The 19,682-nt window shown below is 35.4% G+C and overlaps 1 protein-coding gene across 9 annotated transcripts in view; it reads right to left on the bottom strand.

Annotated features, from left to right (window-relative positions):
• LOC128217050 (S-adenosylhomocysteine hydrolase-like protein 1) overlaps window positions 1–19,682 on the bottom strand; it is a 69,536-nt gene that overhangs the window by 30,715 nt on the left and 19,139 nt on the right. For 3 of the 9 annotated variants that reach the window (XM_052923895.1, XM_052923892.1, XM_052923893.1), the window contains exon 2: window positions 16,118–16,208. In XM_052923895.1, the coding sequence (XP_052779855.1) occupies window positions 16,118–16,208 (91 nt within the window). Of the gene's footprint in view, window positions 1–1,012; window positions 1,218–8,661; window positions 8,807–9,188; window positions 9,302–16,117; window positions 16,209–19,682 lie in introns of those variants that run through there. The other 6 variants (XM_052923890.1, XM_052923887.1, XM_052923886.1 and 3 more) reach the window with 6 other exon arrangements.

Below are 19,682 nucleotides of genomic sequence, written 5' to 3'. Positions count from 1 at the left end.
CCTATACTCTGTGTCTTTATATGCAGCATTCCATTGTGAATAAACACTAAGTGTGACCATGAGCTTAGAGGTAGGGAAATGGGTCTTGCACACGACACGTCAACTTGGTATGTCGAACACATGCGGCAAGTCATTTTAAAATCTGTCCATACAAGAGAGAGTTACAGCAATGACACAACACCCTATATATACTCTATGTCCTTATATGCAGCATTCCATTGTGAATAAACACCTAAGTGTGACCTTGACCTTAGAGGTAGGGACACGGGTCTTGCACGCGACACGTCGTCTTGATATGTCGAACACATGTGGCAAGTTATTTTAAAATCTGTCCATACAAGAGAAAGTTACAGCCCAGACACGAGTTATTGAGCCGGACACACGAACGGACAGATGAACGGATGGACGGAGCAATTTTAATATGCCCACCTTCAGGGGCAAAAAAATTATAGCCAAGGACACACAGCTGTAAGATGAAATGGTTGTAAGTCATGAAGTAATATGCTAGGCATTATAATACTAGAGTGATATCTCTTAAACTGTGGGAGAAGTTTCCTCCACAAACTCTTAAATAAAGCCACCATAATAATCAAGGGTACATAATTTGAAGAAAAACTGGTTGCATGTGACATACCAGTATCACAGTGATACCTTTTGAATTGTGGGTAATTTGTGGGTAATTTGCTCCACAAACTCCAATACAGCCCAATGTGATACAATCATATACAAGGGCACATAACCCTATGACAAAATGACTGTAGCGCTACAACAACACATCAAGGTTTAATGCCTACCAAATATCACAGTGATAAACCATTGTGGAGGTAGTTTGCTCCTTACTTCCTACCTTATGGTGACTCCAATAGACCTTCAAATTTTGTTTAAGGGTGTATAAGAAATATCAAACTGCAGGGTAGAAATGTCCTTGAATAATGTTACAATAAGATTGACAACTTTACCAACTACAACGAAGCTATGGCAGGTAAATAAGATAAGTACAAATTTTACTTACAATCATTTTCGACATCAATTTAAAAATAAAGGTAATTCCTTAAAAAAAAATACATTTTACAGTGTTTGATAAACATTCAGTATTTCAATGATATCTGCTTAATTTATCAGTTTCACCTTTTTTTCCTGAAAGAAATACACGATCTTATTATCATCCTTATTATGGCAAATATGAGAAAAATGAGGAAAAAAAATCTATATTGCAATGATCAGCAGAGCGAAATTGTAGATGAAAACTACCTTGTTTGTAAACAGACACCTAGAAAACAGACAAACTGTTAGTATGACCGATCCACACATGTATTCATTTGCATGTTCAAAGCTGGGAAACTGGGGTTATATAGTCTACTATATCATATACACTCCATTACGGCAGTGACAATTCAGGCGTTAAATTTAAATAGAGCATACTATGGGGTACAAATGATTATTAAAAATTCATGCAATCATTCATTTATTTCACGTTTTATTACTCCAATGCAGAAAAATCAGGCAACATCCATCATAATAATTACTATGTATTATTCGTTAGAATTTGAGGAGGAGTGTCTACAAAGTGCCCAGGATGTTATTCAGCCTTATCAGATTTCTGCATTTCGATGACAGTGAGCAATGTTTGACAACAATATTGTCCTTAGTCTAAATGGTATAATACAAACTCCAAAGGGTTAGATAGTATACAAGTTATCTTGGCTAATGTTAGCTCAGTTGGTAGAGCAGGGGGCCCAAGGTTCGGTTCCCAGACTGGTCCCATACATACATCTGTGATACATGCCTATCGAATGCACACCAAGGCTTTATATCCAGTCCACTAGTTCTGCAATATTGTCCAGACAGTTCTTACAACTTTTGGTAGGATTAGAGCTCTACAAAATCCACTTTTATCTGATATTCTGTAGGCCTTATAACAATTACCATGACAGCTGAATGAAGACTGACCTCCCTGAATCGGCCTGACAATAACTGCTCCAAGAGATTCTGAAACCTTTCTCAGATTTGTCTCAGATTAAGTCAATCGATCGGAAATCTAGATCAATCACTTATTCATCAATAAAGCCTCTCACAAAAATGAATTTTAAACAATATTAGAAATTGATGAAAAAGAAAACAAATGTTCAAAATGTCTGTTTCAAAACCAGGATTTTTTTTCTTTTTTCTGTAGTGTTTGATTACAATTATGGCAACAGGAAGTTTTCAAATGCAATAATTGACAATTGTTTCCTCTTTTTCACCTAATTAGGACCTGATTCTATTCTGAAAAAGCGTGTTTTTCCATCAGGATGCGAAATCAGTAGTCACAACAATACTACATAATAACAATTCAAATATACACTATGATATTTATGATAGTAAATACATATTTAAACACGTACATTTAACCTTTTCCTTAACATCCAAAAAGTATGACAAAAACACAACCATAATAATTGTCCTCAATAGATAGTCAGAACTGTGCCAATCTTTCTCATATATACAAAATTACTGTAGTTTCTATAGCTATGATGAAAATTGCCTTACAAAATAAGGATAGCAGTTGCCTTAATTGTGCTATTTTTTCTATCAATAGATAGTCAGAACTTCGACAATCTTTCTCACTTATACAAATGTAGTTTCTGTAGCTATGAATATTGCCTACAAAATATGGATAGCCGCTGTACTATTTTTTCTATTACATCCACGTTTTCTGACACCATCTGGTATAAGAAAAACTTCAGAGTTAGCTTACTTACCCCCACCCCTTCATGTAAAAATATTCAAATGAATATATATGTGGGAGATGTGGGAGGCTACACTTTCACATACCTATATAACAACTGTGCAACCTTGTTGATGAAACAGGAATATATATGTTCATCCAGATTATTCTAAACATGAATTTGTATTTGAGCTAACAAAATGCAAAATCATATGCCCAATATACACGGAAGTAGCTGTATTCCTTGACCTTCGTTTGCATCACAAATGGAAGTCCAACAAATTGCAAACACTGCATGATAAGTTTGAATCAAGTAATATAAACCATAGAGGCCTTCCAGTTAATAATTCAAAAACAATCAAATTGGTCATGAAACAACTACAAACATTCAATGGCTGATGACAATATTCACTTTAACATATATCTGACCTTGTCCGCATTTGAAAGCATGTACTTCAAGCACTTTCCGCAAGCTATAAGCACCTCAAGTACACAATTAACATCTTTGAAATAAAAGGAAGATGTTGAAGACACATTTATATTCAAAAGGAAGTTCTAGTTCAAATGAATTGTATTTTGGTTCAAAACTGAAGTAATAGCAAGAACAGGCTAGAAATATAATAAGAACAAGAGATGTTAGTGAAACATTTATGCCCCCTTGGGAGCCAAATTGTTAGTAGGATTTGGACACTTAAATAAAATATGGACAATCAGAAAACCTTTTTTCAGCTTACAGTCACACTGACCTTGACCTTTGACCCACTGACCTCAAAATCAATAGGGTTCATCTGCTGGTCATGACCAATAAGCCTACCTAGTATGAGGTCCCTGGGTCAAAGCGTTCTCAAGTTATTGATCGGAAACCGTTTTTCATGTTAAGGTCACACTGACCTTGACCTTTGACCCACTGACCTCAAAATCAATAGGGTTCATCTGCTGGTCATGACCAATACACCTACCAAGTATGAGGTTCCTGGGTCAAAGCGTTCTCAAGTTATTGATCGGAAACCGTTTTTCATGTAAAGGTCACACTGACCTTGACCTTTGACCCACTGACCTCAAAATCAATAGGGTTCATCTGCTGGTGATGACCAATACACATACCAAGTATGAGGTCCCTCGGTCAAAGCGTTCTCAAGTTATTGATCGGAAACCATTTGGTATTCCGACCGACCGACAGACAGACCGACCGACCGACCGACATGTGCAAAACAATATACCCCACTTTTTTCAAAAGGGGGCATAAATATAAATCATAATGATTAAAGCTACACTCTCACAGATTTACCATTTTTCCACCTTTTTAAAAAAAATCTTGGAACGAGCAAATTTTGGCGTAAATATCTGCAAATCAGTGATAAAAGACTGCTGACAAAAGATCAGTTCGCAGATTTTCATATTTCCGTTCCAAAATTGATGTTTTATGCATTTTTCTTAAACCGTTAGCCATAAAACATTACATTTTGAATATTAAAATCTGCGATCTGATCTTTTGTCAGCAGTCTTTCATCACTGGCTTGCAGATATTTACGCAAAAATTTGCTAATTCCAAGACAAAAAATAAAAAAAGTTGGAAAAACAGTAAATCTGTGAGAGTGCAGCTTTAAGGGCTGAGTGAACAAAGCCAGCCAGCAGTTTTCAGTTATAAAGATTTTACCAGATTATGTTCTAAATATCTAAGACTATAACATGCTTTTAACAGGCGGGAACCAAAACACAAAGTTGTAAGACTACAAATCTTTATGATTAAGCATTGTACTTACTGAATAAGTCCTATAGGCAAATTCATTGGCTGGAAATGTAGCGTTTTATCTTAATCTAGTATGAAATAGTACATATTTTACAGCAATCCACTTTTCCTGAGTGAGAAGTTCTTGGTTCGATTCCAAAAGTAGTAATGATAGATATAAAAGCAATTATATGTCTCTGATCAAAGTTTGTAGACAGCCACCGTTACTGAAAAGCTTGCAATGTTTTGAAAGTACAAAGTGTTCTTTAGGACCTTGAAGGTCTTCTTGTTCTAGTATCTCACTGGTATGTCTCTATATCCCATTCTAATATTGAAGTGCAGTGCACTGTCTGCCTAGCATACATTCACACAATCACACAGATTAATTGGTGTCAAAACAGCAGCTTCATACAACAATCCAGCTTGTCCATTTAATAATAGACGGAAACGTATTCACTAAATGCTGTATGTCTTGGAAAACTTCTATCCAAACACTAAATATTTCACTAGATGCTGCTACCATATCTGGTCTTCAACTGTTGACCTCTTCTACCACAATTAAGTAGCAAGCAGTGAATGACAAGTGAACAAAACACTTAGTGAAAACCCACAGGGACAATTTCTTCTCCTCCAAATGCCTGCGCTGCCGTAGGTTTCATTTATGGATGGTTCTTTAAAGAAAGCAACATAATGACTTGGACTTCTTTAAGGTAAGCTAAGTGAGAAGGAAAATATGGGGGGGGGGGGGGGGGGGGTCCATCCATATTTCAAAATTTATAAAAAAATTGATTTATGTGTTGTGGACAGTTCCAGGAAATTTCCAAAAAATAAAAGAACAATTTATAACAGCATTAAGTGTTCAGGTTAGTTAATGCCTGCGCAAATGGGAACCATGGAGACAGATTCACATTAATTCTAATCATCAGGACCTCTGACACCCAAAAATCTATAAAGGAGATTACAACCGCCAAATTGGTATTTAGTAACAAAAGCAACCACCAAATTGCCATCAAGTCATTTTATTACGCACGATATTTAGATGCTAATGGGAATGCATCTTGTGAGTATTTATTGGTCTTCTAAATAACTAGCCAGCGCCAGGCTGTGCCTGTCATGCAGACTAAATTGGTTAGAAGATCAAAAATAAATATTATATTTTTTTGGTATATAACTTATGCACCAGTCAAATGTAACCACGCTCCCCCCCCCCCCCCACACACACACAAGGTCCGAGAAATAGCAGGAACTTTTACCTTTCGGTCCAGCCAAGCCCGGGTAAAATCCCCGCCCTGCGGGGACGAACTGGAAGTAAATTCCCCGCACCCCAGGGACCCTAGGTAAGGCTCATTCACTGCTATATTTAGTGTGAAGACAAATTTAAAACCACCGCATTCACATGACACTGCAGAGCCACTGGAAAGGTAAAAACACGGCCTATTTCCCCGGCTATCCCCAGTATACCCCCGGACCTGGGGGGCCCATGGTTACAATAGTGCATTAGGTATGAGTTCGGAGTTGAAGCCAGTGAAAGTACACACTCTAGCATTACAAAAACAGAATCTCTATCAATCAGCAGCTTTTCAGACTGAAATAAGGCATTTTTCTAGACAGTGTAAGAAATATGGGTGACTACAAAAAATTAATCACTTTTATTAAAAACTTAGCTGCTTCTTTTATAAAATTCATGACTACAAGCAATTCATATGATAAAAGTTAATATGTTATGTCTCATTAATGTATTGCAATCTATCAGAAACATAACATTTCAGTAATACATATTCAGTGACATAGGAAATACCAATCAACAAATCTTGCTCATGAATATCTAGCAACATAATCACCTTTGATTATTTCGCCAACCAATTCTCAAGGGTGACTTTGTCTCTTTCAGGATCTATGTGCACAAATGACTTTCCTATTTGAACAGCAGCAAACAAACGACCACATTGTTGTGTTCAAGTGATGAAGATAACAAACTTACCTCTGGTGAACCTAACTTTCATCCTATAATGCATTGTCAAGATACAGTCTGGACAAGGAACATTTCAACATATGACCTTTAACCTTGACCATGACCTTTGACATACAGACCTTTGTCTTGTGCGGGACTAAAGTTTTTTGAAAACCCTATATGGTAAAAATACAGCCTGGACAAATTCAGTCTGGATGGATGAAAGCACGCATGCACGGACATACATAGAACCGCATTTATGACAACTATTTCTCGCTAACTGCAAGCGTGTTTAACAACAATCACCACATTCTAGGACCAAACAGTCCTAATATATCAAAGTGATTAGGAAAATTGAGTTATATCTAACAAGATTTTCGATTCCACTAAGAATTTGATTCCACATTCTCCTGCACGAACTGTATTGGTATCACAAGCATGTTATTGAGGTCGTTTTACTTCTAGCAACAGATGCAAGAGCAGAGTCAGAACCTATTAAAAAACTTAAATAGAACAAAAGCTTCTAATCCACATGAGGCCTTACCATAAAGCTTCCCCATTTTTTCTGGAATTCTTTGCTAGATATTTCACCAGGTGATGGCATTTGTAAGTAATTATCGCAGAAAACAGAATGTGCGTAACCTGTACATAATTACTTGCAGGAAACACCTCCTGGACAACTAAAAAATATGCAAACAGACAAAACAATTTGCTTTAATGGCGTCAATATTCTTAATGATTTATACATTATGTTACCATGGAATTCCACAAATAATATCAGACACACATCTACATCCCTTTGGAACACTAACACAATAAAACCAATATTATGTAATGATGTGTGCAAAAGAATGACTAAGTCAAGACGATAATGATTGTCCGTTTATAATCAAATAAAGAACTGACTGAAATGAATTAAACAAGTTTGTTTTACATTTATTAAGAGCCATCAGAATGTAAAATAAAGCAGCTCTTTTTCTGACACATTTTTTTCTGTATGACCTTCACATTGACAGATGGCAAGATTGGGTGAACTTCCATTGTTGAATACCCCCCCCCCCCCCGATACACACTACGCTATGCTTCATTGTGTACCGTGGGCAATTTGGCTAAGAAAATATTGTAATCATGAATAATAAATAAGGCAGTTCCATTGGTTCCGCAAAGTACCAGATGCTTTACGGTTGAAAAATATTGTGGCGATGGCCAGAGTTGAACCGGGTCCGCCTGCTCAGTGAAATAATGTTTGGCAGTAGTCAAGACCACACTGCCATGAATGTTACTGTCACTATGCAGTTATTGAACAATATTTGAGTGTAACATGCAAATTTATTGGATGAAGAGTTGTCTCTCATGCATATTCATTAAAACGAGATTTCGTCAGTCAATTGTCCCACGGTATGTATGAAGTGTAAGGGAAGAAAGTACTGTAGTTGCCGACAATGGTTAAATTCCTGCATTGCATTTTACACTTTTTCAGGGTTGTTCATAGGTTATATATTTTTTAAAACTCTGATTGTTAAGACAGCTTTGCTTCTATAATACACATTGAGTCTGCATGCTTCCTGGGTGTGACCCAGTGCCTGGAGTTGTTTTTAGATGCTCCTGGTGGGGTTCCGAAACCTATAAGGTCTTGAGTATGAGCAGGACACATTAACACTGAGACCACTCTAACCACTGACAAACAGCTTCAGTGTGTTTTCAAGCTCAAGAGTGTACACAACTTTCAAAAAGGGTACAATCGACAAAGTAAAAAAAAAATATGATGCATCTTTTTTTTTGGCAACCATTTCCATTTCTTCCTTAAAGACAGTATTACTAAAAATACAAATTGCGCAGTAACTATATAATGCCAACTTGCAGACATAGCACCTTCAAGAGATTCACAGCCATTAATATGTCCCCCTGGGAAGCTGATGACTGCTCCTCCAAGACATTGACACAAACCCAGCATGACATTGCCATCCACTTCTCCTGAACAAAACATTTTAATTCTTGACTCAATAATGCCATTAGATGCCCTTCAAAAACCATTCTCAGATCCTAATACAACGTTCAGACCTTTTTCAGTTTAAAGTAATAAATTTTGCAATGTATAAAAGCTCTCAGATGCACATTTCCTGAATAAAGCTCGAGGCAATTAAGGTGCAAGACATCAAAAAGAGGAAAGATTTTATTCCTTAATTTAAAACCCATTCTTCAAGCTTGCATTTTCAACATTTATATACTCATTATTGAAATCCTTATTTTTAAACATTTAATCATGCATCATACCTATAAAACATTCCAAATTTCCACTTAAACCACTTCATTTACGATCACTTTACACCAAGCAAACTTGTAACATGTCTAGCTGAGAAAAGTGGTTCTAAGGTCACAATTTGTTTAATAACACCTCCCCTGCCTGATATAATGAAAATGAACAAGAAACAAGCATAACCAGTACACACTGGCAACATGCTTGGTGCCGTTAACAGGAAATAACAAGTTGTTTGTCAATCCAATTGGAGCTGCCAAATGAACTGGAAGCTCTCTCTGAGGTATTGTTTCCAGTGAATACTTCAAAAACTCATATCTCACCACTAAGTTGCAGATTGTTGATAAACAAAGTCAAGTATACCTATTAACAATGAGATCTTACAGTACTACATGTGTACATATAAATAACACAGGACCTAATGTTGGAACACAGACATATCTTCTTGGACATTGTTGTTTTTTTTCCTTATCTTTGTAAATTCAAATTATGTAAAGTGCATATAAACTGAGCAAAAAATGCAAAATAAATCTCTGTAAGATACCTCTGGATATATTCCACAAACTATCTATTGGATTTTTCTCTAAAGATTTTGTCATGCAGAGAATTGTCGTCCTAAGTTCCAAATTCACTGATATCATCAAGAACACTATGGCACAAATATTTCTTTATTTAATTTACATTTAACTGGAATTACAACATCTTTCCCGGGACACGTCCAACACCATGTACAGTTGTCTATCCGATTCAAGCCCTGGAAAATGTGGCAGTTCTGAAGAGAACATTCTAGGTAATCCTGACATTGATAGGGAATTTCTGATATAAGATGGAAAATTAATCACTTCTCTTCAATACCAAAATGAACCAGGGATAAAACACAAAAGCCTCAATGGATAGAGTGAAAACCTTATATAACCAACCAGATGCTAAGGTAAGTAATTTTTCCTATATTTTTCTTATAGATTGGCTTGATTTATTTTTATTCAGGCATTAAAGCTGCACTCTCACAGATATACCATTTTTACAACTTTTTTATTTTTTGTCTTAGAAAGAGCAAATTTTTGCGTAAATATCTGCAAAACAATGATATAAAATTGCTGACAAAAAATCAGATCATAGATTTTTATATTTCTGTTCAAAAATTAATGAAATTAATGTTTTATGGCTTAAACCATTCCTAACGGTTTAAGAAAGATGCATAAAACATCAATTTTTGAACTTAAATATAAAAATCTGCGATCTTATTTTTTGTCAGCATTCTTATATAAATGGTTTCCATGGATTCTCGCAAAAACTGGCTCGTTCCAAGACAAAAAATAAAAAAGTTTTCAAAACGTTCAATCTGTGAGAGTGCAGCTTTAACTGGTAATATTTATCACATCTGATATATAATCAGTATTTTCGATAGCATAATGGGGCACTTTGTAATGGGGGAGGACCTTTTGTAATTCTTGTTTGGTAACAGCTGGATTCCTGTTTTTTTCACAATTTTAAACTTAGTATGGCTGTTCGGAAAAAAACAGATAATTAAAGTGTTGAATAGTGTATGTTTCATAACCTGAAAAACAGTATCAACAAAATAATATTAAAGGCTGCGATGATAATGATGACTTTGAACAGAACAGAACAGAGTCTATTTGACTTAAACCATAACGGTTCCTCATCATAAAGATATACTGAATAGATAAATACAATTGTTAAACAATAAGCAATACACGTATGAGTTGCAACATCTGCATATCATATTTGAAGCAGCCAAGAATTGATGAAGGGATGTCATGGGTAACAGGTGGGGTCATGTAGGACCCATGTCCCCTTGTTTTTTTGTCAGATTTTAGTTAGACAGTGCAATTTGATGTCTCTGAATGTATTGGCGTTCCAGGAACAGGAGTCTAGCAGTCTGAGACTCATTAACAAGAGGCCCAAGAGGGCCTATGCTCTACTGGCATGGCTCTTGTGGTAAAAAGTAAGTTAAAAGGGGTGGCTAGACAGTCATCATATGATGCTCCACAACAAATATCAAAGGTATGGGCCTTGTGGTTTGAAACAAGATTTTGAAAATATTTCTTAAATAAGTCTCTAGGAAACTTGTGACCCCCCGGGGCAGTGCCAGTTTTGACCCAAGGGGCACAATTTGAACAGCCATAGTAGTGGACCACTAAATTAAGACTTGTTCAAAAAGGATCTGCATAGCTGTTTCAGACAAAAAGGTTTTTAACATTTCCCAATTTAAGTATACCAAACCTGTAAACCCGGGGGCGTGGCCAATAATGACCCCAGGGGCATAATTTGACCAAACATTCACAAGCAATTGTGACTTTACATGTAAACTTGGCTAAAAATAGATGTCGCTCATGAAGACTGTGCTAAAAATAGCATTTTTTTTTATTCTTTCAAGACCCATAATCTAGGCATACATGGGCAGATCTGGCTGGTTTTCGAAAGGAACCTAGCTCTAATGGATATCTAGATACTGTACAAGTTTCATCGAGATACAATCAAAACTAAAGACTGTATCGTGTTCACAAGCAATTGTTTACAGACGCACGGACCCACATACTACGTACACATTACCATCGCATAAGCTCTTCTGGCCTTTGGCCAGTAGAGCTAAAAATGGTTCAAACTACCAGATTAGTCTAGGCGCCCAGACCTTTATATACGAAAATCCTTCTGTATATAAAAGTTTTATCCAAATGCTTTGCCATTAACCGCACATAAATCCTACCCAAAAATAGGTTTATATCTTATTTTACATTATTTGCTTTGATCAATAAAACACATCAAAAGTGTTTTAACACCATTGAATGGTGGGCAATGTTAAACTTGAGTGGGCAAGGCTAGGCAATGTTGAACATGAGTGGGCAAGGCTGGGCAATGTTTTATATGAGTCGGCAATGTTGAACATGAGTGGGCAAGGGTGGGCAATGTTGAACATGAGTGGGCAAGGCTGGGCAATGTTTAATATGAGTCGGCAATGTTGAACATGAGTGGGCAAGGGTGAGCAATGTTGAACATGAGTGGGCAAGGGTGGGCAATGTTGAACATGAGTGGGTAATGATGAACTTGAGTGGGCAAGGCTCGGCAATGTTGAACATGAGTGGGCAAGGGTGGGCAATGTTGAACATGAGTGGGTAATATTGAACTTGAGTGGGCAAGGCTGGGCATTGTTGAACATGAGTGGGCAAGGGTGGGCAATGTTGAACATGAGTGGGTAATGTTGAACTTGAGTGGTCAAGGCTTGGCAATGTTGAACTTGAGTGAGCAAGGCTGTGCAATGTTGAACATGAGTGGGCAAGGGTGGGCAATGTTGAACATTAGTGGGTAATGTTGAACTTGAGTGGGCAAGCAGGGCTTTTTCTAAAGTACCCACGGGTCCGACTATCGGACCCATTCCCAAAGCAAAATATAAGATATTTTTCCCAAACTTCAGAAAAAAATCCCAATCCAAAAAAAAAAAAAAAATTTTTTTTTTTTTTTTTTTAGAAATTCTTTTTACCTGTACTGGTTCATTTACAACATCCTAATAAATTATGTGATGTGAAGTTTTTTTGGTAATTGAACTCAGAAATCATTGATTTTCATCACATTCAGAGATATGAAATATTATCTGTCATGATTTAAATTATTGCAATAGATATTTACACCCCAAGGATTGATATTTAAGCCATTGTGGGTCTTTTGAAGGGATAATAACCTTAAATATTAAATCATTTCCTTATTCACAGGCGACTAGGCAGCTTTTTCTTTTCACTGTAAAATTTCCCAATTTCCGCATTTTCACGACGCAAAATTTCCCAAAATGTCTAAGGTCTTTTTCCCAAAATGGGCAGAAAAAGCCCTGGTGCCAAGGCTTGGCAATGTTGAACTTGAGTGGGCAAGGCTGGGCAATGTTGAACATGAGTGGGCAACTTGTCTATCATGACAGTGGTCTGTTTGTTCAAATGAATCAAAATATTTGATAAGTTGATTGCATAGTTGGAGTCCAAAAATACTGTCAATTTAATCAAGTCAATATCAATGTAAGTTTTATTGATTGTGAAAAGGTCACTTAAGATCTTATTCCAACACCTATAAGTATTTTAAGAATACAATATACAATATCAGGCAAGCAATTGGAGAAAAGACCAAAAGAAGGCTGATTTGTATATCTGCATTATTTTTTATCAAAATATGACTTACTTCATATGAATTACCTGACAGTACTTCTGAATCAAGCTATTCAATTTTTCAGTCTTCAAGCATATTTTTACATTTCTTTAAATGTCAGAAAGAAATGCCTTTTTCATAATTCATAGACTGTCAGGCTGGCGATCTGATGAAACCCCCCTTATTACCAAACATGGTTATAGCCCAATTAGCGTGAAATGAAGTCAGTGAGATACATATTCATAAATACCAATGATTGCCTCAAAAAATAAAACGGTAAATTGTCCCCATACTTGATAATCAATAGCAGAAATGAAGGCATCAACTAATGGTGTCCGTATTATATATATTTTTACATAGTTAAGAAATTGGATTGGTCTTCCTGTGGTGATTTTGTTCTTCATCATTATCATCCCCATCTGCAGCAGAAGCAGCACCAGCCGCAGCTACAGTGGTAGTAATTGTGTAACCTTACAACGTTTATGATATCATGTCTCATTGTATTGTACCAAAGCAATTATATTGATTGGTTGATCACAAACTGTTTCATTATAACAACATTATTTTACAATAAATTGCTATCACTTTAAAAAAAACAAGGTCTCATTTATCAATACCAAAAACCACAACAATCAAAGCCGTCAAGAATCGGTATGACCTAGAGGCATACAAAACAAGATTAATATACCAAAATTTCCTGTCAGAGCTGAAACCAAGCTGAAATATTAGAGCCAACACTGCTACTTGATTGCTAGATGGTGACAGTTGACCAGCAATGCATCTCGGGATACTTTTCCAGCAAACATATCTATTTCAGCTTCCCTGTCAAAATGGTAGATGGCAAATAAAAGATGTTGATTTTGGACATTCCTTTTTCTAACATCTTTAGGCTCAGAAAAGCAAAATTTTGATTGTGATGTAAAAATGCTATTACAGGAGTAAAGTCTGTAAAAAAAAACTGTATTGTTTAGAAATAATCTGTTTAACAATCAGGCACACATCTTTTGTAAAAAATATTTTTATCTGATATTTTGAAACATTTACGAATTTCATTTTCTGAGCCTGAGTTTGAAACTCAGACTCAAGATGTTAATGAATATGGACCAAGGACACCGCTTTTTCCACAGTTGGTCAAGCTACATGTAACTGTTACCTTAAAGCTGCCTCTATTTCTATACATAATTATTGAGTTATTGCACATGGGTAACTGTACATAAGGCGTCGCTTGATAGTTTGGGACATCGCTTTTTTTCATAATGGGTCAAACTGTTACCTTAAAGCTTCAACTTCAGGCTATATTGCTTTTTTTCTCTATAACTGGTCAAGATGACCAATGTAAAGCTTTGCTTGCAGTTGAATTTTTTTTGCGGAATTTTAATAATTGCAGCATTTATCTTACAAGCTATTGTCAATACTTATTTAGAAAAAAAATAATATAGAAACACATTCTGCTGCCTTTTTAAAGTAAACTCATTGACACTTAAAACATAATGACATGACTTAATAATAATAATAATAATGAGGAAATCATCTGAGTATCCTGTATGTCCCTAAGGTATTATTCTAAATAATATATTTATTCATATTCATAAAAGGAAAACAGCAGGAGCAATTTGCATTAGCATCGCATAAAGCAGTCTATAAAGTCGCAGAATATGCCTCAAATCTGAGCTAGAACATTTTAAATCAAATTATCAAATAGCATGCATTGCCATAGTAACAAACCACCTATAAATATAGGGATTTTGTTGCTGCTTTAAATGCACACTATAAATAACATCAAAGGAAATATGCAATTATTAGAATACAATGTAATTACTACTTTCAAATTAAACTAAGGAAAACAAGAACTTTGTGTATAAGACACTGTTCATCGTTTCGTCAGTATATAATATGTGTAAAACTCAAAACATATTTAAGCCATTGTGCTGGGACCCATTGTCATGTTTTAAAACGTGAGCCATATTTCATCCAATTATAATTTTCAAGTTATGACTAAGTATTACGTGCATCCCATCAATGGCAACCCCTGTAATTTCTTCAGTTACACTTCACACATACCGTGGGAAAGTTGATTGACAAAACAACGCTTATATGCATTATTTGCGTGAAGCAGAGGGAACAACTCTTTTTACAATTAAATTGCGTGTTACAAACAAATACTCTTCAATAACCCTGTATTGTCAGTTGGTTCCACAGGCGAGTGGTTTCAATATCTGTTTTAAGTTTGTAGTGATCTTGCCGACCGAGTTCAATTTGAGCTTTTGACCATTATTTTTTACAGTGTCTGAGCATATTTCAATGTGGAACCAAGGAAACTGCCTTATTTATTATTCAAGGTTACGAGATCGCCAACGGAACACAACGGAGCATAGCTCAGTAGTGTATTGGGGGGATCTGACAATAACCTTGTCCATGAGTCTTGCTAGATTCTGTAAATGTTGACGCTCATATTTGCTCTCAGCAACAACAAGAACAAAACAATGTGTTTGTTTGTACACAAACACATTATAATATACCTACACACAATAACAAGTAACATTCACACCAGCGAGCCAAATATCTGTCAAACTTTGCTGCTGCTTCATTTCTTCTGCCTGGTAAAAACTCCTGAGAAATATTAATCATCATCCTGTGCAGATAATAATTACTGGTAACTAGACTTCCATTAACACATATACAAAAAAAACAGGACAAAAAAACTCGCATGTACCCTTAATTATTTATCTTAAATAAGAACTCTATGGTACACATATTCGGTGACACAAAACAGAGAAAAGAACTCATTTCCAGTAATTGGTTGGCAAACTTTAGTAACATTATTTATATCTCATATGCAACTCATCTTCCATACGTCTTCATCAGTTAATATCCACTGGTAGTCTGTTCTTTACTGGCTGAAGTGTGTTCTGATTTTCTCCAAATTGATCATACTTCAAGGAGGACATAATTGATTTAAGCATGCTATTCTGTGTTTATATTTGATTCTGTAATATCTTCTTGGACTTCTTTTTATATTCAAATGATGTTTTTATTTCAATTTATGCTTTTTCATTCAAAGGGAAGTAATCACACAATGTTGAAGAACCAGTTCTTGCTTGACTTAGCTCCCTTACCTCAGAAAACCAAAACAAGTCAATGCTGCATTTTCTTTACATCAAAGATGAAAAAGCCAATAAATGAGCCTTGCCAAGTTAATTTATACTCATTCACATGGTGTGAATTGAAATTAGCTAAAAAATACATCATCAATTAATACGTCTGGGACCTCAAAAGATTCCATAAAATAATACAGACTGGAGGCCAAACGTTTCAAGAGCTTACCTCCTGAGCTGTAGCTGTCGTTGGATGCGTCTGAAGATGCTCTACCTCTCAACCTTGCATTTCTACTGGGCATCAAATTCAACTTGATGTCCTGAAAGTAGAAAATATTCTGGTTGAAGAATACGGCTTACTGCAATTAAAATTGGGGTATAACAGTTTCACTGTAGTTCCAGTTATATACAATGCTCAATGTGTTAAGTCCCTTAAATTTAGAGAATGTGTTCATGATTTTGCAGGGATACTCCTCACAATCTTGTTAATGAATAGACCCAACGCCACTGATTGAAGGACATATAATGAATTTCTATCAAAGGGAACTAACTTTATTATTTAGAACAATACCCTTATAAGAGTGTTTCCCCCTACACTGGAGATGTTACTCTTACCAAAAATAAGTCATTTTAAAGTTCACTAAACCTCGAACACCATTCCACCTGAATATCAATGAAATCATGATGAAATATTTCTCTTTTTGAAATCGGCATATTTGTATTTTATCCATAAGTATGTAAGAAGAGCTTGTGGCAGGATGTACTTAAATGATATCAAATGAAATTCAATATGAAGGTATAATAAATTTGCATATTCCTTCTGTTCATAATTAGCTGGATTTCCTGTTGACCTGAATTTATACTAAACTTGTACATGAAAAAGTGCTTAGATGACTCTATTTGGGTTAGACAATATATGAGCCACATTGCAAAATTATGGGACTTACATAGGATATCTTCTTTACATTTAAGATAATCATCTTGATAACAAATACCAAAAACAATGATTCTTTAATTAATGTTAAAACAAAAACCTAACCCATGTTGCCACAGTAACAAGTTCTTTGTCAGGACTTATTAAGACGAAATGAAGTTTTCCATCTCAAACATCTTGTTTGTTTTAAAACAGGTTAGGTTAAAAAACAAAACAAAAAAAGGCATTTCAAATAAGCTTTTTCACCGTCACATCTTTCATGTGACCTCAAATTCAGCAGGTAAATTTTGCTACGCAGGCTCATGCTTGTAAAAAATGATGACATTGAAACTTTCAGCAAAATATCTGAATTGAAATATATCAATTGAAGTGTAAAAGGTGAATATATGTCAGAAGGCCCTAAATCGTGTGTTGCGGCTCACGTTAAGAACACTTCCAATGTCAATACAAAAATTTTCATTCTACTTTTAATATGCCTTGTAATAAAATAATGAAATATATAATAGTCTAATTTAGTACTTTTTCATGTATATAGAACAATTTATAGCACAAAATCAATTGTGAATAGTTGTAAAATCCTATATTTAGACTAAAATAAACAACTCTAAGTACTATCTACAAATATATCATTAAAACATCACCAGAATATATGATATTCATAAATTATTTCAGGAGCCCTGTCAACACGCAAATAAAATTTACCAGCTTGGTTGACAAGCTGTATGTTAAAGCACTCAATCCTTATGTGGAAAGGTACAGGCCGGTTATTAGTTATTTAATGAAACAATGAATGAATGCAATTTATAGACTACAAATATTTCTGTCAGAATGTCTTAAACGAAGACCATTCCATAAAATGCTTTTCTTAATATTCAAATACTAATTGACTAATACTCCAAAAAGAAAAGCAACTGAAAATCACAAAGTGGCTCTTAAATTTACCCTGTAGGCCTAACAGCCAGGATGATGCCAACATTTGTCTGTTTTTCTCGATCAATCAACTAAGGGGCACAACTCAATAATGATATCAATCAGAGAAATGTGACTTGCTTTAATTTTATTACACATACTTTGTGGGGTTTTTTTTTTTAATTAATTGAGTGGTGAAACTCAAGCATGATTTCAGTAATTGGATCTGGTTTAATTGTTTGTACTGTGGATTTCATGTAAATTTAAACAGTTCTCAAGTTATGGCCAACATTATTTGAGGATAAAAATAACAAAAGATGACAACAACATCATAGCTATGAAAATATGCCCATTTTACTGGACAAATCTGACCAACTAAACCATACCTGCTAGACCCACACCTCCAGCACAGAATGCTTAGAATAATCTTCCAGTGCTGTTGTACATAAAAGAGGATTATAACTAGAATTTCCTAAATTGATTATATGATCGCACATACTTGACAAACAGTATAGTAATTATTATCCATAGATATATGGTTAGCACACTTGGTTCTCAATTAAAGTACATTGGGTGTGGTTCTCAGCCTGGGTGAATGTGAGTTTGGTTGTGGTCACCAAGCCAGACAAGTGTGACCATGTTTTGTTAAGATAAGAAAACAAACGCTAAAATGGGGGAAATGAAAGACTGATGCCACCGACGCTGTCACACCACATAAGCCCTACATGTCAGCCATGCTACAAAGGGGAAGGCTGGTCTGCCATTATTATGTTATTTAGCTTGCCATACTTATACTTGTTTTTTTTATACTACCATACAGTGATTCGCAGCCATTCTTATACTACATTCTAATCCCTCTGTACTATTGTGAAGAAGACCCCCAAACATAAGTGCAGCATCATTCAAATGAAAATTGAAACCTAACAAAAGTTTCACTTCCCATGTATGAAATGTAATTAACCAATGCTAAAGCATAACATTAAAAGAGTATTAGTGTTTCCTTGAAGGAATGTCTCATTTTGTCTTAATTGAGCCCATTCTAGAATATATCACTTTATTGTAGGTAGAAGACTCTAAAAGAAATAAACACACTCCTAACAATACAAAACCGGGAAGATTTTGACATAAAATTAAGTCCTATCCACATTTATTTGCTGCTTATTGCAGGATTCAATTCTTGGTAGTCATAAAGTCTCATGAAATCTTTACACTGAACTTTAACAATCAGAGCATAGCAGCTGTCATTTCCGTCACATTTCTCCATAAACTTTACAGCAACACCATATTCATGTCTCATTTCATCCCTCAGGCTGAAAGCGAAATCATGACAGCCAAATCGTCATGAAGAAACATGCTCCATTTTTTTTGTCTTTTTCCTCAACCAAAAGCTTTTTACATGGACTTGACTTTGACAGAAGTTGATTACCATCTCACAGGGGATGTTTCCGTTTACACAAAACCTAAGATCATCAGTACTAGTAGTGTAAAAGACCTGTCAAGGACAGAGCAAGTGTTCATAAGTGTGCCTCCACCTTTTATGGTTTCTGGTCTAGACCAAATTAAGACAGATCAGTTCAGTACAATAATGCTTCTTCCATTTTTTGTAAATGAAGGCAATTCTGTATTAAATGGAGAGTTCCTTTCAGGATTCATAAAGCCAGACTGGCAAAAAATCAAGGTTTTTTCAAGCACATGCTCTGCCTTAAAATTGTCCAAGTGAACATTTAAAGTCAATACCATGGAGGAATTATGCACAAACTACACCAACTTGCACATTTAAAGACTAAAAATAGCTTATTTTTCTTTGGGAGGACCCTAAATTCCCACGGTTAGAGCATCATTTAGAAATTACAGGGAAAGGATGCATTCCCTCTAACATCAAATCCTGGATCTATCATTGATTTGTAAAATGTTGAAGAGTATTTTCTTTGTTTTCGTCTTCATGTTAACT

The sequence above is a fragment of the Mya arenaria genome, chromosome 14 (genome assembly GCF_026914265.1).
Source record: "Mya arenaria isolate MELC-2E11 chromosome 14, ASM2691426v1".
Lineage (NCBI taxonomy): Eukaryota > Metazoa > Mollusca > Bivalvia > Myida > Myidae > Mya > Mya arenaria.
The sequence above is the reverse complement of the archived record's forward strand: the minus strand, read 5'-3'. Positions and strand labels throughout refer to the sequence as shown.